Here is a 26896-nt window from a genome sequence, read left to right as displayed (position 1 = left end):
TTGGGTTTAAAAAGATGTAGCTGTGACGAATATAATTCATAATTTAATACTTTTTCATTTATAAAATAGCTTTTTTATGGATAAAAAATAGATATTAACGGGGTTCATGCCACTTATAATAGAGTGAACGAATTTTTCAAATGTGACTGATTTCATCCTGGCAGGAAAGTGGATTTCTGTTGAACATAGGCTAACTGTGGTAGAATGGTGGAAGGAGAGTTAATTGATGGAAAACTTATGATATTCTGAGACTTGGTACTTGGACTTCGTCCTCGGCTCACGGAGAAATCTTTTTGAGACGAATTATTTTGAAATAAGTTGATTCTCCCCGTACAAGTGGCATGAATTCAACTTTGATGTGATCAAAACACTATGTAACTACAATTTTCCGATTGAAGTTCCAATTTTATAATACTCAGTCCGGACCGAATGGACTGGAGGTTCCTCCATAGCTCATTGTGGCCCAATAGCACAGCTCCGTCCAAATTTCGAAGGGATAGAGAAAGTTATACCTTTGATAAACATCCTTATCTCTCGAACTACTCACGGAAGGGCTTAATGGTCAATGCTAGCATTGCTAAGCAATTTATTTCACGTCTAAACTGCCCAAGAAGCATGCATATCCTACGCGAGACCCAAAATCCACAACATTGATTTTCGCACGCGGACGTCCGTGTGTAGGGTCTGTCCCAAAAATAAGTGAAATAAATCCGGGAAAAAGAATTTACCACTGACAAAAGTACAAATGAATAAAATTATTTAAAATGGCGCCCATGTACTTCGGCTCTCCGATGCCAGCGCATCTGCCAGTTGCGAAAGGCGGCGAAGGGGACCACGTCAAGGCACCTCGTCGAGGTCTTCTCGACGTTATCCAGCGTTCCAAAATGGCTGCCTTTCCAGCTTATTTTTATTCTTGGGAACGAAAAGAAGTCCGGAGGTGCCAAATTGGAGCTGTAGGACGGCTTGTGCAATGTTGGCACCAAGCCCTTGGACAGGTACTCACAGGCCAGGACACAAGGAAGGCGGTGTGGGACGGCGCGCTGTCGTGGTGCAGTTTCCAGTTGGCAAAGACCTTCCTCACGCGTTGCACTCTTTTCCGTATCCTTTCGAGGACCATCATGTAAAAATTTTTACCGTTCATTGTCTGTCCCAGAGGAACTGGAATCATAATTTTAAAATTATTCTAATTATTATTTGGACATATCCTGTATCTAACTGGGCAGGTAAATTTGCTAAGCAAAATGACATGTTGTCCATTTACGCCACGGCACATATGTATTGACGCTTCTGCGATGTCCATTTCGCTCCGCGATGTTCAATTTAAAAAAAAACACCCAGTCGTACCAGAAATAGTAATTCCATCCTATTGGCGACTATCGGCTTCATGCCGACTTTCCTTCCTCAAAGGTCCTTTGGTCATTTGTCTTCCCCGCCCTTTTCGTTCGAATTCCTCCTCACATCCTTTCTGCTTCCTTGCACACCCACATCAACCCCCCCACCCACTGACGTCCATCATCTTCTCTCCTTCGTACCTCCCGCCGCCGTCTCCCTCACCAGTTGTCGCAGTAGCTCGGTCGTAAAACATTTCGCGGCACGCGGTAGAAAAAACAAATCGAGGGAAAAATAGGGAGGAGTGGCGGAAAAAAACCACTTTTATCCTTCGACTCTCGCCCTTTCTCCATCGCGCGTGATGGATCTCGTAGATTTGTCATGCGAGATTAAGCGGGATGGAAAAAAAGAGGCGGTCTCGAGGATGCGAAAGGGTGGGCAGGAGGGCGGTCGTCGAGGAAGAACATTCGCGGCAGGGGATGGGGAGTATCGTAAGAATTCCGGGCGCGTGGGCTTCGAGGGTGTGGGTCGGAAATCATTGAGGAAATGGAAATGCTTTGAGGGTGAGGCCGAGGGAAATTAAATATTCAGGGAGCAGCGAGAACCGTGGAGCCGGGAAGCGCTAGAAATACTCGACTCGGAGTTACGAACGAGTTTTATGGGGGCGGATCGAGGTGGATGGCACACACAAAAAGGGTTTCATCTTATTCATTTGAATGTTAGCGTTTTTCTCGTCACCCTACTTTGGTCTGATGAAAAAAAGAACTGCATTCATTTCTGTTGGTCCATCGCTATCAAATCGCGATACCACTCATTTACTTGAAACGGCAATCGTGGATGAGAACCAATGCCTTCGTAAATATGTTGTAAATAAGTTATTTTTGAATTGAATGAGTTGCAAATCCGAGCAGCATGAATGCAAAGAATATAGACGTATTTGTGATGTTATTCAAATGAGAATCCAGAGAAATGTACGAGTAAGAGGGAAACTAATGCGACACCTCTTTGCATATTTGGGTCCAGGAGGTCGCAAATTCAGGAGCTTCAAAGGAAATGAAATGATGGATTATGGTCGATAATGAATTTTTAGTGGTAGATAAAGGCTACAGCACCTTAAAATTGGAAGAGATGATGATGTCCGGTACCATAATTGACCAGCAACAAGGCAATTATTGGTAACTCTTCCGATTAAAGAGCCGCTACAAATCAATTCCCTCATTGAAAACACTTGATGATGATGATAAATTTTAATTAGACGAGTAAATACTTTGCAAATGCACTTAAAACCAAGGAAACAACCAAAGTACCCGTAGTTAAATTTCAATAATAGAGCTGAGGAATATGTGATTTTGGGACGCATTTTGCTTGGATTAGTCACGACAAGAATTTGACTTTAAAAAGTGTGGACTACAGGACTGTGCATTTTTTAAATAATGTCGACTTCATTGATGAAAATAACCAGAAAATTGTACGTTAGGTATGGTACGAATAACGCGCTCGAGCAATATAATTCTTATGAAAGGTGTGTAATGTATAGTGAGTCCAATTTTAGCCTGTAAATTGTGGAGATTTTTCCGGACGGCATGCCTACTGACAAGACTCAAAAGGTACGTAGGTCCTTGCGTGTCGGAGGAAAATATTAAAATTGACGAATGGGAGACTTTTCTGTGGGAAGTTCTTATATATCTCTCACATCGCCCAACCGAAATTCACGGGTGGATTCTGCCGCGAACGCCACGAAAAAATAACCACACTCCACTGGACGCCTTTCTGTATGAATACTTCCATACATTTATTTCCCCGTGCCCTCGGAAACGCTGCTCTTTCTCTCTCTCTCTCTCTCTCTCTTTATATATATATATATGTGTGTGTGTGTGTGTGTGTGTATAAATATATGAATATATACATATATATACACATATACGTACCCACGTATATATATCTCCACATTGCCCCGGGAGAAGCGAGGGTTCGTGGCGATTTCCCGGATGGTTCCGGACAATGTCCCGACCTTTCCACTTGGCGAGCGATTCTTTTTAGCACCATGGAGTGATGTTATTCCGCCCTGCGTGATATTTTCCTCCGTGATCCCAGAAATACCTCGGCATATTTTTATTTTATGACGTTCTTCGGAAATATACGCAATAGCGTGAAGATTTCACGCGTGGTTAAGAAATGTTAGAAACGCTCTTCCGGTACATGGAGACTCCCTTCGCAGTGTCAGACCGCCCGAGAGTCCTTTTTATTTTTCGTATCCTCCTCACGTGCGAAGAGACCCGACTTATCCCTGTGGCCTGCTGGAGAGGCGTGCAGCTGCACAATACACGACGGTATTGTGTGCGGCAGGGCCCCGGACCGCACAAGTGTGAGTCACGGGTCAGCGGGAAGGGCGTGAATGATGGCGGGAAAAGTTATCTCTCGGCTCTGGGCGAGAAAAGGGTTGGCGTTGTTTCACCAGGGTGCAGATAAAAACACACCCACTCGAGAGAAGTCTAAATAACTCCTCGCATTGTGCCTTATCAGCATTCCATTCATTCCGGGCGAAAAAAATATAATGAATCTATCGCCTAGCTCTGTAGCTCTCTCTTTCTCTCTCACCCTATTTCTCTCACTTCCACTTCGTGAAAGATTCCCAAGGCAGTCAACGTACTGTTTGCTGGCTTAGCAACCATCAGCAAGAAACAGTCGGCAGACATGAAACGGAAGGTTTTACAGACAAGCCTGTATTTGTTCAGATAATGGACTTTTTCAAATAGATTCTTATTTTTGGTCAATTCCGGTATTACTCTGGCTCTGTGGACATATCAAACTGGCGCCAGTTGGCATTCTTTTTTTTGCCGATTTTGAGAGTATTTAAGTAGACACGATGAAAAATACACATTTAAACTCAAGTGCATCCTTACTATCTCAAAAGTTCTACACGAAATGGAAAAATGAACCATTTCTCCTCTAGTTTTCTTCTCCCCATGCGATAAAAGTGCATACAAAAAGGAGTACATAACTGTAATTCAGTTCAGAATTACCTGTAGACATGAGAAATTCATAATATTTTCCTCCTAGGAATATTACTAGGACACATTTTAACTTTCGAAAATTTAAAATTAATTTTCTAATAATTTGGTGTTTCCAGTGCATATTTATTTGACAATGCTTTAATACAGATGAGCTATTTTCAAGTTTTAAAGAAGTAAACTTTTAAAGCTCCGAAATTTCTGCAGTAATCATTCACAGGTATTAAATAAGTGTTGAGAAGAGAGGTACTAGAAGGCATATACACAGCTAGGGCGCATTCCGACCTTCTTTTATCATGGCATGGAGTATTTTGGATAAAATGATAACCCGAGGTGAATTGGGTAGTGATTCTGATCATATTAGCCATACAAAACATGTAAATTACGGAGTGGTACACATTAATTAACTACCGTAAAACGTTCAACTACCGTAAAACGTTTAACATATACTAATTAATATTGTTGAACTATGCTTAGTAATTTCTTGGCTATGCTTCCTGATTTATGTACTCATTCATCTGCCTTGTTCTTCTTCATTACTTCAATAAGAAATGCACTGTTGAATATGGTGGTATTAACTTTTCTCCGGCTACAGCAATCGCGTCATATGGTCAGTTTAATTGATATGAATAGGTGCGGAAAGATGTTTTAGCGAATTGTAAAATTATGGCTAAATCACATATTCTGAGTACTACGAAAATTTAGGCAATATACAGATCCCTAAGTTAAGAGATTTACCCGAGGTTGTTTACGCAATTTACCGCGCCAAGTAAAAATAGACTATATTTAATTACCTACCTCACTCACCGGTGGGGACACAAAGAAAATACCGAGATACTTTTACGAAAAATACATGATGTTGCTCTTAATTTGGCTAAAATTTGTTCTCGCATAGTTTTTGCTTTGATTATTCGTCATAACTGCAGCAAGGATTGGCGTAGAATGTTATTTATGCTGATAAAAGTTCTGGATCTAGAGTTTTAATCCATAAGAAACTACAAAAAACTTGATCACCCTGAAGTAATGCTCTTAATTTCTATTTATTGTCAATGTTTTTTTAAACTATTTAGGCTTCCGGGTTGCTTTCTTCTTGGTATATTTTCAGTTTTACCTTCTCATGGGAACCCTATTTTCACTCGCACTGTCGCAATTCCCAGGTAAAACGTCTAGAACCATTGGAAGGTTAATTTGTGACGATCAATAATAGAAAATGTTGGTTGTAAGGAGCACAAAAAGCTAAATAAATATCGATAAGTATATTAAATACATGCACTTGAAATTAAGACACAATAATCATTCGTTTCAGTGAGTCGAAGCCTTGACCTTTGATTGGAAGCTTAACAAACAATTTACTGCCATGAGTAGGTTAAAATGATTATGCTGGTGTATTATACCCTAAAAATTTGGCGTCTAATCATGCTAAGAATGCAGTAAAAACGCGTGTTACTGACAGAGAAGGGCAGTAACACTTTCATTCCATTCTTAGCATATTTGATTGAATAACTAGATTGAAATCAGTTGACAGTCATTCTAGATTAATTTCTGGATTAGGTCTATTTCATGCATTGACATTTAGAAGACGCATGACGTTGATTTTGGATTTAATTTTGCCTATATACTCGTTGTAAAGAAGAAGGGAGCCTTTATGTTTTGATTCCCGGCATCATTTTGAGTTTCGCAATAATTAACTCTTGGTTATTTAGTTGATAATATCTAAATAATCAAAATTTCAATTGCATTGAAACGCTATGAGACATCGTCTGCGTGTTATTATTTGAAATTTCAATCAAGCCTAATGACATAATTGAACTTGATTGATCAGTTATCTGGGATATCACGAGAACACTTCCTTACTTCGCTGGAAAGCTTTCTTCTAAGATTCTTTTCTTTACCTCCCACTCTTAATCATGTTAAATGAATCAAATTTAGTTTCGCCATTGTAGGTATTCATCCCCATGATTAAATTACATAGAGACCATTATAGGAACCCGAGCTTGGTCTGAATGAGCAAATAGACACCTATTACATCACTGTGAAAAAATACCAGTCCGGGATTTCATTTGCTAACCTACGAGGGTCATCCGGAAAGTAGTACCCGTTCGTGAAATAAAGACACAAAAGTAAATATTAACAAACATAAAAAAATTTATTTGAAAGAGGATACTTTAAACTACTTCTCAACATAATCTCCAAGCAAATTAAGGCATTTGTCATAACGTGTGACAAGTTTCTGTATTCCTGCTGCATAGTCCTTCGCCGCCAGCTCATTGAGATACGCGAGGGACCCATCTTGCACAAATTTTTGCATAATGCAGATGGTGTTTAACAATTTCATGAACAATTGTTCGAGAAACATTGGGAAAATGCTCACAGATGTCATCAATTGTGACGCGCCGATCGTTCCTCACGAATTCGTCAACTGAGCTCACCAGTTGGTCTGTAATGACAGACGGTCTCTCCGAACGCTCATCGTCGTGTGTGTTCCCCCTCCCCATGTTGAAGTTGCGACACCACCGCCGAACAGACGACTCGTCCATTACATTGTCTCCATACACCTCCTTTAATTGGCGATGAATATCACATGGGCGAACGTTTCTTGCATTGAGGAATTTAATCACTGCCCTCACTTCACAACTGGCGGCGTTCTCAATTTTTTTAAACATTGTAAACAATCACAGAAACAACACAGGCAATGCTAGCGTCACGCAACTTGGCTCAGAGAAGGCAGACAAGCCACTGAAGCTATCTGACCTCGTCCAGCGGCTACTCGCGTCGTCAGCACTTCATGCGGCACGAACGGGTACTACTTTCCGGATGACCCTCGTATAATGATTTAAAACTTTTCTATGATTCTAAGTCTAAGTCTTACCTATCGTAGGCTTTATTTAGGTCGAATATATGTGATATATCAATTTATCAAAGCGTGAAGTACGAGGAAAATAGAAATCGGTACCTTTTTTAATATAACAGAAGTAAATTTCATATCTATAGAACTTCGAAAACTTCAAAGTTTTGAACCCATGATATAGCTACTCAGAGTATTTCACCGTATAAAATGTAACGCAAAGTTAACAAGGCAGTATTCAATATAATGTAAGACCTTACTCATGTCGATTTAGCATTTTAGGGGTTTCACGTGCGTTACCTTTCCTGGATCTTATATCACATTAATTTCGTTCATATTTTGCGCATCATTTCTACTGTATTATTTCCAATTTTAGAATAAATTAAACGATAAAAGTTTTCGTGGAAATAAAAATGATCCGTTCCCTCAAAGGATAATTTCGGCTTTCTCCTAGTTATTTAGAAATCATAGAAATTAAATAGTAATTCCATTTTACTTCCCAGTATCCATGCTCGATTTTTTAGATTTCTTTTTCCTCGCTCTTACTAATGTTGTACGTGTTTGATTAAATTACACGACGTATGAAAGCTTACATTCACCGACGAGTCCCCAGTTGTCTCTCTCTCCACCTATCGAATCAATCTCCTTCCCTTAAAATACCTTCCCGAAATCGGATTAAACCTATGCGGAATCGAGCCTGCGATGCCGAATTCACCGTAGTCGGGTAATGAAAAAAGAAGGGATTATATATTTTTTGGAATCGTCGTCATATCTCTCTCCCATCTCTGAATTTTTTTTTCATTCCATTTTCCAATCAATGGTATTCTAGTCGATTCGAAATTTTGATCCCTTTTTTCTTTTACTAACATGAGGTCACTAATCTCTGGAGAAGGAAATTAATCAGTGGGAATACTCACCTGGTTGGATCAAGTTTGGAATGAATTCGCTCAAAAAGTACTTGAGTATTTTTCGTCAGTACTAACACTTCCTATTTCATCAAAAACTTTTGCGTTCGAATGTGATGGATAGGCCAATCTTCGGTTCTGGATGTGGCCATTGTTGTCGTAGAGGCATCCGCTTCTGGACCGTTACCTTAATAGAAGCAAAAGTTATTTCGCGTCACGTTCATTCTTGTGTCAAAACATCCGCATTTTATCACCCGCTATAAATCAAAGAAAGGGCATGTGTGTCGATATCTTCGTATAAGGAAGAAATATGACTCTAGGACGAGCAGGGCCTTGGAAATTTCCGACTTTTTGAGCAGAGCTCAAAGTCTTATGGATTCCGAAGGACGTTTAACGAAGGATAGAGACTGTGATATCCACAGCATATTGATGTAGTGGTTTCAATTAAAGGGCATCCCATTTTTCAAGAGTGCTTGAAGCGTTTGAATTATTGCACGCAATATCTTACTGTAGTGTTTTGTTACAAAATGAACGCCATTTTGTGGGAAAATTTCTTTAAACCGCTTGTTTTATCAATAGGTAATAAAATGAAGTAACCAAGAAAGCCCTTGCCCTGTGAAATGTCATATTTAATTGAACAATGAATGTGACTATGTTTTCACAATTATGTTATTGTATAAAGATGTTTGGGAAGGCTATAGTCCTAAATAAAAATGCCCTACACCTTTTTTTTAATTTTTTTGACATTAAGACTCAATGTTTTATTGATAAAAGTTTTGAACTGAACTGGAAGTGTGGGTGACAAATCAGAATTGTCACATTTATGTCTTCCAAACAGTTTTCCAGACAAAGAGCACTTATAGATATAAATATCGTGCATGTAAATATTTCGCTAATATGCATTTACTTAAATTCCTTGGTATTTTGGAAGGAAAATAGTTTAAATACAATGAGTAAAAATTCCGATTCAATTTATAGCGTATTGTTTACTCATGTGTTCGCCTAAACTACGAAAAACTTCATGCGTAACACCAATTTGTTACACAAAATCTCATTATCTTGTTTTTCAGTAACATGCTCAATTTTTCATGTGCTACACTAGTTTAAACAATAATACCATAATTAGCGATCCTAACCAAGGATTAAAGATTCTGCGATGAATCAAGCTTCTCATATAAAGTTAGAGTTACAATATTTGGAAGAAGAAACGCGAGATGGGACATTCTCATTTAAACTAGCTCAGGTGTGAACCTGCCCCTTCAAACTCGCTTGCTGCGGTGATCCCAAAGGTAAAGCAACAAAAGTAATTCATTTGAGAACTTGAGAGAAATATGCCGCCGGGAGATGCGAATCTTCTTATCTCGGGACCGTCACGCCCTCGTTTGGAGGACGGTCGCCCGCGTTCCGCAATCGTTCCGACTCTCTGCGGTCCCTCGCTGCAGTGCTTTAAGAAGTCCACTAAGGCAACGTAGTAACACGCCGTAATTCATTAATCAAGCCGGGTTTCGCCATGCATATTCTTCCGGGTCGGTCCCCGGTGTACCGTTTCGTTGCCCGAGATTCCGAGAGGCACAAGGAGCGGAGGGTGAAAGAAGTCGGAGAGCGGGGAGGAAGAAACCCGCAAGGAAAGACGGCGGCGGTGGTACGATGGAAAATTTTACAGTTGATGAAGGAAGCATGAATATAAATGCAAGTACTAAACGATAAGGAGAGAGATAGTGTTTATGTTAAATTAAAAGATGATAATTGAATTGGAGAAGTATCCAAATATATACTGAATTATTAAAATAAATTGTTGATGCTGGACAGTAGAATGAAAAATGTCGTCATAGTTTTCACTTTATTCAAAGGGATACATTGTAAGAATGACAGAGGAAAGAAAATATCAGAAAAAATAAGCGGCGATTATAGAGTTAACTGTAGTTAAGTACGCTATATTATTGAACTTTATCCTAAATACCTATAAATAATAGGTTTGACGATTTGGGAACTGTCCTAAACCTTAGTTTAGAGAACTAACTTGGTGAAAATTTAATATATTTTCCAGAAGCTATATTAATATTCCCAAAGAATTCTAAGGGACAAAAGCAATTACTGCCTACTATTTCCGCCAATATCCACGGCGGGAATTATGCATAAGCGGCGCAGAATACATATTTACAACCACTTATTGTATTTATTTTGATTCTGATATAAGGACGGACGAGGCCCGTTGAATTAGTGTTCAGATTTAAATATCGAAAAAATTCACTTGCCGAATCTCTTGAGATCCATTTAGGAATTTTGGAAAATATCAACAACCGAAAAGACAGTTTTGAAACAGCGTGTGTTTGCCATAAAAATCAAACTGTAACGCACCTATTGTTTAGACAGGCGGAACGAATTCAACTTATGCATATATTTTCCCGTTCGTTATCTCCATTCGGGTAACCCCGGGAAACATCAACGGCGGAGAAAACATGTGCGAAATAAACTCGAAAGCGAGGAAAATACGAACAGGGGAAAGAAATATGAGAGAGAAGGGAAGAGTTGAAGAACCAAAACGGGAGCGTGGGTGGAGTGGGAAAGGGCCGGGGTGGGGGCCCATGGAGTTGAGGGAAATGTGAAAGAGAGAGAGGATAACGATGAGGAGGACCGCGGAAGAGGGATTGAAAAATTAAGTGCGGGGTGCATGACGGGGAGGAAAGAGGTGCGGGAGAGAGGGAGGGAGGAAGGAGGAGCCAACTGCGGTTTGCGGGGAAGGCTTTAATGGGCCGGCGCGGCGTGATAAGAGCCGTGAAAACCCTTTGATAAATTCGCCGCGGCGCGCGAGAGAGAGAGAGATGGAGAAAGGACGGGAGAAAGAGAGCTGGACCTCCTCCCACGAAAGCTTTGTATGTTTGTGTGTGTTTGTGTGTGTGTGCGTGGTTGAGGGGCGAGGAGTGGGTGTGGACTCTAAATTGAAATCGGGGGACGCAATTCGCGAGAAATCACCGGCGAGGAGAAAAAGGAGGAACGCGGAGCTTTGGGAGGTAGAGGAAAGACTGCCTGCCTGGCGATCGGGCCCTCTCTCTCTCTTTAACGTTTCCCAGTCTGCTGCGGGTGTTGGTGACGGCGGTGGAGTCAGTTTCACCCCCGTGCTTTGATGTCTATCACGTCGGGGAGAGATGCATGCATACACTCCCAACTTGGGCTTTCCCTCCCCTCCCCCCCTCTTATCTCCCCCTTCACCTTCCTCTCCACACACACACAAACACCCCCGCTCTCCTCGGAACAGCCTGGCCCCTTTGATCGCGTTTCGCTGTTCGGCACGGATTAGCTCCTCTTTGTGGCGGCTCCCCTGGTTTGTTTTTGATCTTTTTTTTTCACGACCGCGCAGTGCAGGAGTTTAAGCACTCTACTTTTTTATTTGCTAATAGCAGGCACCGTTGGATGACCCGCGCAATTATGCGATCACGGCTCATTACGGATGAATTCTGTTTGTTATAAAGCATTAGGTTTTTTCCATGGCGGGTTCTTTGAAGCGAAAGTAGAGGCGAAGGAATGCTACGCACATTACCTTAATGATAAAAACAAAAGGAATGCAAATATATTGTATCTTGATGTTCCGTAAATGTGAATTGGGAATATCTTATTCAGTGAAGTTCGTGTGATCAATGGCATAAGTCGATACATTCAAGGAGAATTTCACACTCCAGGAATAAAGATCGGAAACCTTTAATCTTTTTCTGATTAAAGTTTGATTCTTTTCAAACTGAAGTTCTTATTTAATACTTATGGAAATATTGCAAGTGAATTTGAAGAGTTATCATGGGAATGTAGATCTTGCCGTAATGATGCGTGCCGAAGTCTTGATGAACAACTGCGTGTCGAAGATGCTTTATTTCTCTGACTATTTACTGGCACATAAAGACGGCTTTAGCGTGACATTTCAAATTTTTTTACTGCCTCCGTTGTATGTATTGCAATAATATATCCCATCACTCTATGTTCATATGACCGTTATCCTCTTTTAGGATAGCCTGTGTTTTTAATTTAATTCATACCTTCTTGTTTGTGTTGATTATGGCACTGTAATATCAAAGGACAGCAATTTAAAAATTTTCCCTTGATTTTATTTTTTGAATTTTTGGCCTTTCCTATTGGTTAAAGCGCAATTGACGGTTCGTAGCTGTTTTCGTCGTAAATACTGTAGATATGTGTAAAATTGATCGGCGTAAAAAATTGACATATTCTAGCTGAGAAGAAATACGTATGTACTTTCGAATCTCAGAAAAAAGTACATCAACAGTGTGGAACCAAAGAGTAGTTATAGATGATTAATTGGAGAACTGGTTTTGAATACTTGTTTTAACATAAAATAAATACCGTTGCAGTAATTTTTAAACAAGTGAAATTAATATATATGACAAGACGGCCTTTTCTTTAGTCATTCATTTATTCATGCTTTTAAATTACTAAACCAGTTTGCGACGTAAGTGCTTCATCTTACTGCCCAAGTAACAGCCACAAGTGTCCTTCAACGTGATGGCGCTTTAAATGGGCATGGAATAAATTGTTATACTTTTAATGACCTTCAGGCAATAGAAAAAAATCTCAGCAGAAGGTGCTGTTTTGCTGAATCATTAGTAGAGAGTATGTTGGCCGGTAATTCTTTGAGATAGTGAGCTAAAACATATTGGTGAGCTTCCTTATTGATGAGAAGGACCAACATTTTGTACAAACGTTTGTATTCTCTTCCTTTTTATTAATCTGAATGATTTTAAAATATTCCATGATATTCTCTCCCTGCGGAAGCGTTTAGGAAAAAAAATGATAACTCGTTAAAATCACCAATGAATCAGCCTCAAGTTCAAAACACGTAAATGTTCGTAAAAGGTATTGAGGCGAGATTCATACAGACGCATGATTCTGTGCTTTATTTTTAGATGGATAATAAGTATTTCGTGAAAATTGATTATATGAGTGCTATCAATTGTAGAGCACTAGAGCACATGGAAAAGTGTGTAGCATGAGTGGACAGAAGAATTAAACTGTTTCTAATAAAATATAACATCTAGAAATTGGATGATGATACTTTGGGTCAGCAAATCCGCGTTATAAAAATCGAGTCTCGAATTACGTTTAGTTGTGTGGCGTTGCAAAAATCAAAAGCGATATTTCCAAAAACATAATTTCTTAAGAAACGTCATCAAACTAAGATAACAAACAAAATATACACTGTGGTAAACATTGTTTTTTTTTCGTTTTATTATCGGCCGTTTAAAATGGCGAAGAAGTCCTAGGCGTGGTGGGGGAGGAGGGAAGGTTGTTGATAGAATTTTAAATGAGGTAGATGTATTGCATGTACTTAGAAGGAATGAGTGGCAGTGGAATTTTGAAAAATGGAAGAGGATTAGATTGTTGGGTAGAAGTGGCTGAGATAGGACAAGAACATGCATGTTGGATGGAGTAATGGGAGGAAGGAAGTAGAAGTATGTGGAGTTGAAGTATGATTTATTGCCATGCAGGTCTTGGAGTATTCACTTAGTTTAGTGTTGGATGAAGCTTAGAATAGAAATGCTTAGGTAGTGGAGCCCTGAAAAATCTTCATAGACCGGTATATTAATAATGATAATCTCTAATTAAAACCCAGTACATTGATTCTCCTGTTTAAAAATTAGTTGATATTTAATGGTTTAACCATGCACGTAGAATTAATCGAAGTTATTGCTTCCAACTTTTTTCATAGGGATTCACATATTTAAAAAAAATTGGAACATGAGGCGAATAAACCTTAATAATTTTGGATGTGAATAGGGAGGAGGTTTGGGAAACAATTAAATAATCATTACATTCACTATAGGTTAGTAAGAGCGGTTGGCAATTCTTCTATTTTCATAGGCTCCGTGTATGTCCTTAGTGAATATTAATAAGTTCGCCAGGTCGGTGATCAATAAATGTTTTGGCAAGGCGTAGGAGCATCCCACTTTATTGAACCTCTCCCTACTCAGGAATCGGAGAGTCGGAGGAATTAGGAACATTCAGCCTCCCGTTTTATTTTTCGCCTCACGATTCCGGGGCTCAGGGAAAGAAGGGTGCAGACGTAAAGACCGCCGACTTCCCGGATTGGACAAATTGATTTACCCGCTCCTTGAAAGTATCGCGGGAGGAAGGAAATAAGGAAAGAAAGGGCGGTGAGTGGAGGAATTGGTGCGACACTTGGAACGTGAGAGAGGGGGACGATTCGATATTAAATTTGCAAGTCGCAGCAGAGGAAGGGTGGGTAGCGGGGAGAGGGAAGTAGATGGGGAGTGAGAGGGGTGGAAATGGGACGGGAGAGAGAGAGAGAGGAGACTTTTGAAATTGGATTTTTGGCTTACGGGAAAACAAGCGAACCGTGAAATTCGCGGGAGTACCCTCCCTCGGCCTAATGTGGAGGGTGGCTGGGATGCAATGGTGAGAAAGGGGATGGTGGGGTTGACAGGAATGGTTATCGGAAGTTGCAGGAGGGAGGTAGGTAAGATGGGAACGGAGGAGAGGAAAGAGCAAGAGAGGGATTTTGATGCGAGGTCGACTTCCTCAGGCAGTGGGAAGTTTATTTGTTTTATTAGAGAGAAGTAGAGAGAGAAAAGGAGGAAGGCTTTGGAAGACTACGGAGTTAAGGTTGAGGTTTTCGAGGGGAAAACTGTTTCAAAATGGTTACGGAAGGTGTGGATGTCGAGGAAAGAGGGAGAAATTAAGGAAATTTTCTTCCAAGTAATTTTTCAATTGACCGTGCACTGTCGCTCTAATGTATCAATGTAAGAACCAAGTGGACCATGGAAAGAAAAATATAAAAAAGGATATTATTATGCTAATTTCACGTTAAATGATAAATCTATGCACAGCTTATTGGGCTTCGTGACAGCGGACTGTGGAATATCTTTGGCATAGTTCACAGTAATAATTCAATATAGAGCAATTTGACTGGGAAAAATTATCATGCCAAACTTAAAATAATTGCTGTTGGACCAAGTTCATAATTCAATCCGTGGACTCTTATGCTACCATTTATGGGGATCATTAATACAATGTTGAGTCCTTTGGGGTTCCTTCAGGCTCCCCAGAATCAACAATTCGTGAGGCTTTAGTAACGTATAAGACATCCGGTCCTGGTGACGGTGGGTCAGAGTCTTCGCCTTCTAATCGCATGTTCGTATCCCATATATTTGGGTTTTCTTCCACCCAATACATGGACTTTTCCTTTGTTCCTCTTAATTGTTATAACACCGTAATTAAATGTAATGGGGCATTCATAGACCGGACGTGTTCACCTAGTATTCAGAGCGTTCAGCCATTGACCTGAGGTTTAGAGTCTAAATCCGGTGGACGTCTCTAGACAACATCAACTGGCCCAAGCCCTATGATTTTTCGGCTAACGTACAATATCGTACTGTAAAACCGTCTGCGGCTCGGCGAAAGGAACTGCCCATCCATTACCTTGAATGTTTGAATGTCACCCTCGTTCTTATTACTATGTGAGCACTACTCTCACCCTGTCGGGCCAATTAGAGTTAATTATCCACTTTGGAGTTACTGAGGTGTACGTGACTGTGCCAAAAAGGATATACTCGTAATATTCTTATTAAAACCCGCGCATTCGATGATTTGGATGCATGGTCCTTGTTGGGAAGAATTTCTAGAAACCACAAATGAGATTAACCTACCCTTCTTCAGACATTTTATTTTCAGTCACGTGTAGAATAACAGTGGATAAGTAAAACAAAAAAAAACTTTCGACTACATAACGTCCGAGTAGTCGTCGCTCAGTATTTTTTGGAAATGTTCACTGAGGTGATTAAATGGGTGCACTGGTTAGTACAACGGCTTCCCGCATCGAGGTCGCGGATTTTAATTCCTAAGATGGCAGATGTTTTGTGGTGTGGATTTCCGATCACTAATTTGATTCCACGTGGATGGTGCCCTTTTCGAGTCCATTGCACTGTGCGTCGGAAGAGACACAAACTGAACACCTGGCCACCTCCATGACAGGCGCTTTTCTCTTCCACCTACCAATACTCCCGAAAAATCCTCCCTGCTCTCAACATACCCGTCTATCCTTCAACTCAGAAATAACATAATCTATTGATAAAAGATTTGGTGTTTTCCTGGCGTATCAGCTGCGTAAATTCCTCTCGGGTCCTCCACCGGGTTATATCGTCCATAAGGCCGACGTTTCGATGTCCGACTCGGTCATCGTCTTCAGGGCTTCTGAATGCCATTTGCCTCTTTTTTCCCGTATATGTATGGTTTTCCTCCCAATCAGGTGTCATTTGATTGGTCCGTATCAGGGCGTCTTCCTATTGGCCGCCCGTCGTTCCTGGTTTCACCCATTACTCTAAGGATCGGTTTCCACGTGTTGCTCTGGTAAAATCCCGAGTCCCTGTTAAAATTATGTTTTTGGAGGCGGATCTCGATGGCCTCCTTAGTGAGCCGGTCCCAGTATCCGTAGGATCGGAATAAAATTTTGGTCCCCTCCCACCCTATCTTATGTTCCTTAGTAAAGCTAAAGTTAAGTGTTCCGCCACTGCTGATTTCTCCAGTTGCCCCAGTCTGAGATGTCTCTGATGTTCTTTCAACCTTTTTTCTATCGTGCGGCTCGTCTTACCCACGTAGACTTCACCGCACTCACAGGGGATCTGGTACACTCCTGGGGTCTTCAGCCCTATGGGGTCCTTAGCTTTGACCAGCAGTGCTCTTAACTTATTTGGTGGTTTGTAGATTGTCCCAATGTCAAATCTCCTTAGTATTCGGGAGATTTTTCCGGAGATTGTCGAGACGTATGGCAGAAGGGCCTTAGTGGTGGGTTTGTCGTCGGGTGTTTAGTTAACAGGATTCTCCAAGGACTTTTAAGGGCCACGGATATTTCACGGTCATTGTATCCTTATCATTCCTTAGGCCTGCATTCTTTCTACCTCCCTAAAAATCCATTCAAATTATGTATTCCTTCCTCTCTCTACCTCGTTTTCCGAGCATTCTCATCTCTATCACTGTCTTCAGCTTCCCATTGCCTCTCAGAATCTCATGCATCCAATGTCCTGCCTTCTCTAAATTAATCCCAACAACCCTCTCTCTTTCCATAACATGTCCAGTATTTCATCATTTATTTTCCTTTCCGCCCATTTAATTTTCTCCATTCTTCTCCACGCCCACTCATCGAAATCCTCCAATCTACGCGTATCCTCGCGGCCTCCGTAACCAAATATCTGAACCATACAACAATGCGCTCCATTCAAAATTCCTCACTAGTCCTTTCTTTGTATCTTTACTTCTAAGGTGCCTCTCTACTCCCGCCCTTGCGTAAACGCTTCTTTCCCTAAGGCAACACTTCTTTAAATATCCCTATCTCTCTATCCACCGTCATTCAATATATAATATAACATTTTCCTATTATTAACAGAACCTGTTCATATAATGTAACATCTTCAATAGACATTCGGTAGAATATTACGTGACAATGATTTGACGGAAGAAATGAGAGGAACTGTAGTTTTCCTTTCAGGTAGTCTTCTCACTTCTAAGTACCAATGCTGATGTTTTGTAATCACATGCCCTATATATATATATATATATATATATATATATATATATATATATATATATATATATATATATATATATATATATATATATATATATATATATATGTAATTTGGGTGCTAAATGTTTGCTCAAAATACTATATTCCCTACCCAGGGGCAGTTTATCCAGAAAATCTCGATGATCGAAATATTTCGCGGGTCAGTCACCGGGACGTGAATGCATGTAGCGGTTTAATGGAATCATGGGCGTTTTTTCTTCCCCCTCTCACCGTCGTGCACCAAGGGTAAATGCATCCGTCAGTCTTGCAGTCGCCCTCACTCCTCCTAACCGAAATGTTTTGCACCCCCCGCCCCCAGCTGACGCCGATATCCGCGGCGGAAGGGAAAGTTGGCGTGCAAACACTCTCCCCGACACCGATAAATCTTTCAGTTCTTCGGGGGGGGGGGGGCGTGCGGCGGGGAGGGACGAAACTATAAACACGCCATGGTAGGTTCCAGTAGCTCCGCACAGGGGCCGCCATTGTTTGGCCCTCGTCATCGCTGCTGGGCCGAGAGGCATGGCGACGAAAAATAAAAAAAGAAGTAAATATAAAGAAAAGTCTACAGCACACTGCTGAGGCGGGAGGGTGGAAAGGGTGGGGGAGGGTTGGGTACCACGTCGGCAAATTCGAATACCGGGGCCATAATCGACGTGCTCTCTCAAATTTACGGTTCATAGCTGCAAAAGAGTAGTTTTTTATTTAAAAATCTTTCTTTCGTTTATTTATGTCAACTCTCTATGTGGTCTCCGAATCATATGATGGTCATCGACGATGGGTTTTGAGTCTGTAACGTGATTTCAGGGTCATATAGATCATAATTAGCGGTCGAGCAAGTTTTGTCCTCGTTAATTCTTGTGAGAGAGACTTGTCATCTCTCTCTGTATCGACAAATCCGGAGCATGATAAAATGTTTTGATTGGAATTAAGATCTAGGGATGGGTCTTGAAAGTTTTTCTGTAACCTGAAAAATCATATTTTTTTTCTTTCAAAACATCCCAAGTCCAATTTTTTTATTTTTGAAGCAAATGTTTTTTTAATTCTTTATTAGTGTTACGATATCTTAAAAAACAAGCCCGTCAGTTTCTTGGCTTAGTTTTACTGTGATGTATTTTCCGATGAAATTATCTTTTTGGGAATTGGGAAAGACGTGAGTAAGTCAGTGCATAACCGTGAGAATCGGTGGACCGATTAGTTCTTGATAGCGGTAGACGAACCAACTGTCAAATGTAAAATCTAAATAATGGAACATAATGAGATTTTGTGGTGACTATGCATATAAACCTTCTCATAAGTTATTATGACTGACCTGACTCTTTATTTGACGGTCATTTCATATAGTTCAGTTACCCCAAAACGGAACAATAAACATTCCAATAATTAGGACGGGATAGTTGTGTCATTTTTCACCCTGTTTTTAACTACACTAATGAACTCAAAGACTATCAAAGATAGACGAGCGTAGAGGTCAACTCGTAATGATAAGTCCAATGACTTATCGAATTTACACATCAAAGTAGGGGGCGGCGGGCAGTTACGTGTACATTTCCTCTGCCATCCCTGGTGTTCAAAAATTTACCCAGAATGGGTGGAGAGTCGGTATTCGGAGTCACCCGGATTTAAACTCGGTCCACTCGTCAATAGACGGCCACTCTGCCCTCTTGACTGCTATTCCTCTATCTAGTCGTCATAAATGCTGTTTTCAATTAAAATTTAATCATAACATCATCCACTTTTGGGATGCGTAACTTCTTGACGTTGACCTATGACGATATTTATCGGGGGATATAAGCACGCGCTCTGATATTGGTACGTAGCTGTGTAAATTTGAGGTGATATGAATTTTCAGTGAATGAAATACAGGTATGAATTGTGTCCTGGACGTTGTGATGTAAAATTGTAATATTTTATGGATAAGTTGCTTCCGCAAGTGGCTAAGTTATCTTAAGAAATATTATTATTATTATTGTGAAATATGTATTAGTCTCTTAAGTCACTGAAAGAGTCTATTTTTTATCCTCAGAAATAGAAATTGCCATTCAGTTTCATTTTAAATGTTCATTTTTGCACAATCCATACTTAATTTCGCATAGTTTAACGATTTGAGTTAAATACTTCACGGTCACGAGCCTACTAGTTCTCAATATGTAAGATGAATGTGTGCCTTGCAGTACATGGAATTTAAACCGTATTATGTGGTTAATTTGAAATGTTTGGTTTAAAAACGCACCAGAATTACTTAAGGTTATCTTTTTTATTAGTGGCAACCGAAAGCATACTTATTGTTTGTATATTTATCCGACGGGAATCACGATTTAGTAGCGTATTTAGTTAAAGTCTACGAATGGGAGGGTCATGTCTTGCGTCCGGGTAGGTTGAAAGATAATTTTTACTTGTATGGCGAACTGAAATGATAATGTTACACAAAGATTTCGGGTAAGGGACTCGCCAGCTGTCAGTTCCAATTTCCCTCACGGGAATGGCTGCTATGTTTGCGATGGTGTGATAATATCTTTAGCAGATGGAGCGCCCAAAAAGGGAATGTGAAACTGCTGTTTCTTTAATTGGTTAAGCTGATATATATATATATATATATATATATATATATATATATATATATATATATATATATATATATATATATATATATATATGTATATATATATATATATAGTTTCGATTTTAAATTGGAAAAATTTATGTCCAAATGAAAATATTATGTGACATGCTAAAACTAACACAGACTGAACTGGGGATTTTTCGGGTCACCGGATTTTCCATCGAATTGTTCTCTGTTAAATCCAGTTCGTGGTCTTCAAAACAAATAATCCAATGGTTTGACGCAGGTTTCCAATCAGTTATTATTTCGGCGGGCCTTTCGAGGTCTGTCATTATGTATTTTATTATGCCCCATTCGTGGTGTTTTGTTAGAATATATTTGTACGTTATACAACTATAAGTACGTTATAAGTATAAGCTTTAACCCTGACGTTAAATTAATCTTCTTTTTCGTTTTTTGTTCTTTTCAGGTAGGTGTGTGTTCCTCCAGTGTCGAGTTGGTCGGCGCCTGAAAAGCTTTTCCTACCATAAGTGGAAATGGTAGCAGGGTCGACTTGGCTATTCAGTATCCCAGAGGAATAGGATAGAGGTAGGATTGAATAATGCAATCCTTATATTCAGGTCGCCCTTATATTTTCGCTGTTTCGCAGAAATTTTGTTTTTTTCTCCTAACTGGTCTCCGGGTGCGGAAGGAAGTGGCTAATCGAAGAAATCGCCGGCTATCACCTATCTAGAGGCAACTTCGTCGTTTAGCATTCTTTATGAAAGTAACGCATGATCTGAATCGATAACATTTACCTCATTTGCACATTTTCAGGAGCGTAATTGTACATTTGAAATAATGTCCCGTGCATGTACATTATAACCTTAATTTTATCCATCGGCTGGAGTGGGGTGACCCAGTAAAATTTCAAGTGATTGTAAGGACGTTTGAGTCTTGGAAAAAGTCTTACGGTTTTTTTTTACCTTGCATGAGAATTGTTTTGTTTTAATGTGTAGAATATTTCTCGTCATGCGATATATTTCCATACCTATACATAGTCATAGAAGTAAGTTGGTAAAGACATTACGTAGAATGCCAGTTGTTATTGTTATTTCTGGCAATGATTTTAGTTGTTTGCTCATTCCTTTTAATCGTGTCAAAAATCAATGCTTGTTATGCATAAGTACTACAGCTATCTAGATTATTTTTAAACTACGCCAATGATTGAACCTTTGAAATATGATTCCATTATTTAGTATAAGTACATACTATAATTTAATCGATCAAACCGTATTTGAAATCTTGCATCTTTACTCATACGGAAAAACTCAATGCATTCTCATCTAATTTTCAATGGATCAAAAGTCGGACCGTCATGAACGAAGTTAGGTTAAGTACATAATCCAAACGGTGGGACTAAGTCCTCTCGCACTTCCGCATAAAGCAACCCCAATGTTCGTTTAAATAATGGTGTGACATGAGAACATAATAAGTCACAAAGTTGTAGATTATTTGATTAATCATTAAACTGGATTCCAAAGGCATTCTTGTCTTTTGAAATAACCCACGTGACTGTAGAGAAACAAACATATTATGGTAAATTATTAAAACCACAGGGGTTACCAAGGGATGGATGAGGTTAGAGCTCACCTAATGCTAAACCCAACGGTTTAGTATTGCTAATTTACTCATCAGGATATGTGGGCCAGTTCCTTTATCAGCAAATCCTGGTTTTCCAGTAGGTAATGCACATCCTATGGTTACCCGAAAAATCACACAGCTTGGGTGAAGCTGAGCGTGCCCGAGGCGTCCCCGGGACCCTCCAGTCAGCAGGACCCACCGGTCCCTACCAACTAGTCAGCAGCTTTACCCACTGCACGTTTCCCGAATATAGTAATATGGAGTATGAATATAAAATCGATGTTTTAAAGCAGATCTACATGAATCAATTAAATATATATATATATATATATATATATATATATATATATATATATATATATATATATATATATATATCGCCCTACCCGGACTACAACCTTGACGTGGTGGAAGGGCTTGTGCGTTCCGATGACCCCTAGAGCTGTGCTGGCGGGAGTAATAATTATTGCTCCTGGTAGGGTCACCCATGCCAGATAGGTCGAAGGTTAGGAGCCAGACGAAAGGTAGTCCACGCAGCGTCTGTTCCTCAGTGAGGCGGCTGCAATGGCGTCTGACCCCAGTGGGGCGGCCAGTAAGTGATGGTGTCACGTTAAAAACACTATTGAGGAAGGCAACGGGAAACCACCTCAATTATCATTCCCTAGAAAAATATGATGGACAATAGAGATATTTTGAGTCCTGGCAACCACGGGGCTCGGCCCAATCGGCCGTGTGTCGTGCCCGGCAGCGGGGGAGGCAAGGCTTCCGCGGTCGTCATCCCACGAAACCCTTGCAAGGGAAAACCAGCAGCAGCAGGACAGAAGACGCAGGAGAAGAAGACAAAATTAGTTAGAATAGGAACGTGGAATGTTAGGACAATGATGAGGACAGGGAAATTGGAGAATGTTAAGCGAGAGATGGAAAGGGGAAATATAGATATTTTAGGTCTATGCGAGGTGAGATGGAAAGATAGCGGGGATTACTGGAGTGATAAGTATAGAATAATATACAGCGGTGGGGACGAGAGCCAACGAGGGGTTGCCATAGTATTAAATGAAGAGGTAGGAAGAAGCGTAGTCAACATAGAGCAGGTAACGGATAGAATACTACTAGTGGAGATAAAAGCAGAACCGACGAACTTAGTTATTATTCAGGTATACATGCCACCGAGCAACCATAAGGAAGAAGAGGTCGATAAGATATACGATCAGTTAGAGGACATGGTCGCGTGTGTTCCTGCAGGGAAACATTTGATAGTGATGGGGGATTGGAATGCGACGGTAGGCGAAGGAAGAGATGGTGATGAGGTGGGCGACTACGGTTTAGGCACGAGGAATGACCGCGGGGAGAAAGCAGTTGAGTTCTGCAGGAGACAGGGGTTAGTCATCACCAACACTTGGTTTAGACACCACAAAAGACGCAGGTATACATGGAAAATGCCAGGTGACTCGGGAAGATATCAGCTAGATTATATCCTGGTTAGCCACAGGTTTAGGAACAGTGTGATAAATTCCCACAGCTTCCCGGGAGCGGATGCGGACTCAGACCACAATTTAGTTGTTATGAAATGTAGCGTACGTTTCAAAAAGATAAGGCAGGGGCGGCGAGTTAGAAAATGGAATGTAGAAGCATTAAATGGGTTGAAAAGGAAGGAATACAAACAGGCGGTAGAGAAAATCATGGAGGATGGTAAAGGGCTTATTACTATCGAAGAAAAATGGGAAATGATCAAAAAAGGGTTGTCTAAAGCCGCAAAAGACACTATTGGAACCGTTAACGCTAAAAGGACTAGGAAACCATGGATCACGGATGAGATGATTACAAAGATGGATGAGCGGCGAAAATGGAAGAATATAAATACAGAATTAGGCAAAATGAAGTACAAAGAATTGAACAATAAATTGAGGCGGGCAACAAATAAGGCAAAAGACGCATGGTGGAAGACGCAGTGCGAGGATATGGAGAGTCTCCAGAGGAAGGGTGAAATCGGTGCGCTGTACAGCAAAGTTAAATCGTTATCGGGAAGTAAGAAAGGAAGAGCTATGCTAATAGTTAGAGATAAGGCGGGTAAGGTAATAGTTGACGCAGGAAAGATCCAAGAGAGATGGAAGGAGTATATAGAAGAACTGTATAGTAAAGAACTCAGACCAACACAGTTAGACATTGAAAAAGAAAATGACGTAGAGGAAGACAGCTTAGGTCCAGGCATACTAGACAATGAGATAGAAAGGGCATTAACGGAGATGAAACTAAATAAGGCCGTGGGGGTAGATAACATTCCCGTGGAACTTTTAAAATGCTTAGGAAAATGTGGGAGGAAGAGGCTATATGGGCTGATCCGTAGCATTTATGAGGAGGGAATCTGGCCGGAAGACTTTGTGAGAGCAGTTTTAGTTCCGATTCCGAAAAAGGTAAAGGCCACGTCATGTGAGGACTATAGGACAATTAGTTTGATATCCCACGCAGCTAAAGTTGTTCTCAGCATCATAAACAAAAGGATAGAGAATAGGGCCAATGATTACTTAGGGGATGACCAGTTTGGGTTTAGGAAGGGGAGAGGTACGCGTGATGCCATTGCAGTAATGAGATTATTAATCGAGAGGAATATAGAATACAACCAGGATGTATTTGCCTGCTTCGTAGATTTCGAAAAAGGGTTTGATAGAGTGAATTGGGAAAAAATAATGAGTATATTGCAGAAAATAGGAATAGATTGGAGGGAAAGGAGGCTAATCCGCAACCTGTACATGTCTCAGACTGCTCAGGTGCGGGTGGGAAACGGGGAGTCAGGATGGGCAGTGTTAGGAAGGGGTGTAAGGCAGGGTTGCCCATTATCACCGTTGCTGTTCAACCTGTATGCAGAGGAAATGATCAAAGAGGCATGGGAAGAACTAGAGGTAGGAATGAAAGTGGGCGGGGAATTCGTAAAATCAGTTAGGTTTGCTGATGACCAAGCTTTAGTTTGTCAGTCAGCCAAGAGGCTGCAAGCATTGCTGAGTGAATTGGAAATTCAGTGCGACAGGTATGGGATGAGAATCAACATTAATAAAACAAAGGTTATGCGATTTTCTAGAAAGAAAAAGGGCAAGCTTAACATTAAAATAGGAGGGCAAAAACTAGAGCAGGTAGAACAGTTTACGTATCTCGGTAGTGTTTTGGACCAACACGGTCAAAGTAGTAGGGACGTAAGGAGAAGAATTGCGCTAGGCAAAGAGGCTTTCACGAGGAGGAGGGAGTTGATGACGGGGACTTTGAGTAAGGATGTTAAGAAAAGACTCGTAAAAACTTTGATATGGAGCGTAGCTATGTACGGCGCGGAAACGTGGTCATTGAAGCAGGAGGATAGACGTAGACTGGAGGCTTTTGAAATGTGGGTGTGGAGAAGAATGGAGAAGGTGAAATGGACAGAGAAGAAAACAAATGAGGAAGTACTTGGTATGGTGGGCGAAGAGAGGGGTTTGTTGGGAGCAATCCTATGGAGGCAGGAAAAGTGGATGAAGGGGGTTTTGACCGGCAGTGGGATGTTGAAGACTGTGATAGAGGGTAGAATGTTGGGCAAAAGAGGAAAGGGAAGGAACAGGATAGGGATGTTGGACGGGATGAAGGGCGGAAGAAAGTACTCAGAGATGAAGAGGGACCTGGTGTAGAGTAGAATTTAGGGTTGTGTTTTGTTAGTAGTCACAAAATATTTGTTTGGTAGTTGTGTCCATCGAAAAACCTACCTTAACCGGTAGATTACCTTAAAAAAAAATATATATATATCGATTTATGAACAAATTAAGCCGCTCCAAAAGGGGAAGAATATGTTGGAAAAAGCATCTCGTCCGGTAAGGCTCGCTAAGGATCTTTAAGACCTAATATATTTTGGTTTATACAGGTATAAGTTTGGACGTCCCGATAAATGTCTTCATGATTCCGTCCTACCATTTTGACTCAATCTGCGACGGACGTACTATAGCTGACGCGGCGGAATGGAAAAATAAGATTGAAGAGCTGTCGCGGTAAACTCTCTGTTTCGCTCAGTCGGAGGTATAAAGCAGCAACCTAGAACTCGTGGCCATTTCTTCACTGCTCAACTACCCAGATCGAAGCTTTTTTAATTTTATTTCTTCAGCTCTCACCTCGTGATGTATTATGGAAATTTAATCACTTTCGTAGCACGCTTATTACATTAGAATGTTTCGGCGTCGAAACTATGTAATCAGTCAAAGAGGGATTATTACTTTAATTTCCTAAGCGTGATGGCGTTTACCCCCACGTCACCTCTAATGGTCTCTTGGAGTGTTAAATTTATATTTCGGCTGCGTGATTCCACGACTAATTGTAATTGCTATGTATTTCCGCATCATTTCAATTCATTCCGAGTGTCTTTGCATTCACTACTGTGTTCGAAAACGAAACGAAACGTCAGAGTGGTATTTTACATTAAAAAATCATTGAATAATTCTGAGGTATCCTTAAGCAAAATTTGTAAATGCATTAACTAGAAGATAAATGCTATAAGTCGAAATGAATTTTTGAATAAAAAGTAAGCAGTAGAAAATTACGAATAACGTTTTCGCATAACCAATGAGTATGTTCTAGCAAACCTTTTCTGGAGCGGTATATTTTTTCTTTATTAAAATTCCACGGGAGTAAATTTGTTTTTGCGATTTTATTTATTTTTATTTGTTTAAAGCATCATCATCAGATGCTCTGATTATTTCTACATCCTTATTCTGTTCATCCAGCATCCGCAAGAGGGTGAAGTAAATTGATTTTCTGTGGAATTCTACACAAAGCTGTTTTTATTTCATTTCGAAGAGGAATTCACCCGAGTAAGAGCTGAAAAATTTAGCTTTATACCAACGGACGGCTTAAAGCGATGTTTTTTTCGACCGTACTGGAAAGTGTTTAGAACAAATGGATGCTCTTGTCAGAACCGTCGCGATGATTTAGCGACCCACCGTCCGGGAAATTTATACTGCGCAAGAGTTCTGCTGCCAGAATACCTGCTACAAATGTGTAGAATGAAAAACATAAGGGAATGAGAATTGAGGGAAA

The 26896-nt window shown here is 40.4% G+C and overlaps 1 protein-coding gene across 1 annotated transcript in view; it reads left to right on the top strand.

Moving 5' to 3' along the window:
• The window catches only part of LOC139694027 (uncharacterized), a 128008-nt gene extending 107227 nt beyond the window's left edge, over positions 1–20781 (top strand). The window contains exon 2 of the mRNA XM_071592419.1: positions 20700–20781. Coding sequence (XP_071448520.1) covers positions 20700–20741 — 42 coding nt within the window. The 3' untranslated portion in view covers positions 20742–20781. The remainder of the gene's footprint in view (positions 1–20699) is intronic.
• The last annotated feature ends 6115 nt before the right edge of the window (positions 20782–26896 follow it).

This window comes from Hetaerina americana, unplaced genomic scaffold (genome assembly GCF_022747635.1).
Source record: "Hetaerina americana unplaced genomic scaffold, ioHetAmer1.1.p SCAF_5, whole genome shotgun sequence".
Lineage (NCBI taxonomy): Eukaryota > Metazoa > Arthropoda > Insecta > Odonata > Calopterygidae > Hetaerina > Hetaerina americana.
The sequence above is the reverse complement of the archived record's forward strand: the minus strand, read 5'-3'. Positions and strand labels throughout refer to the sequence as shown.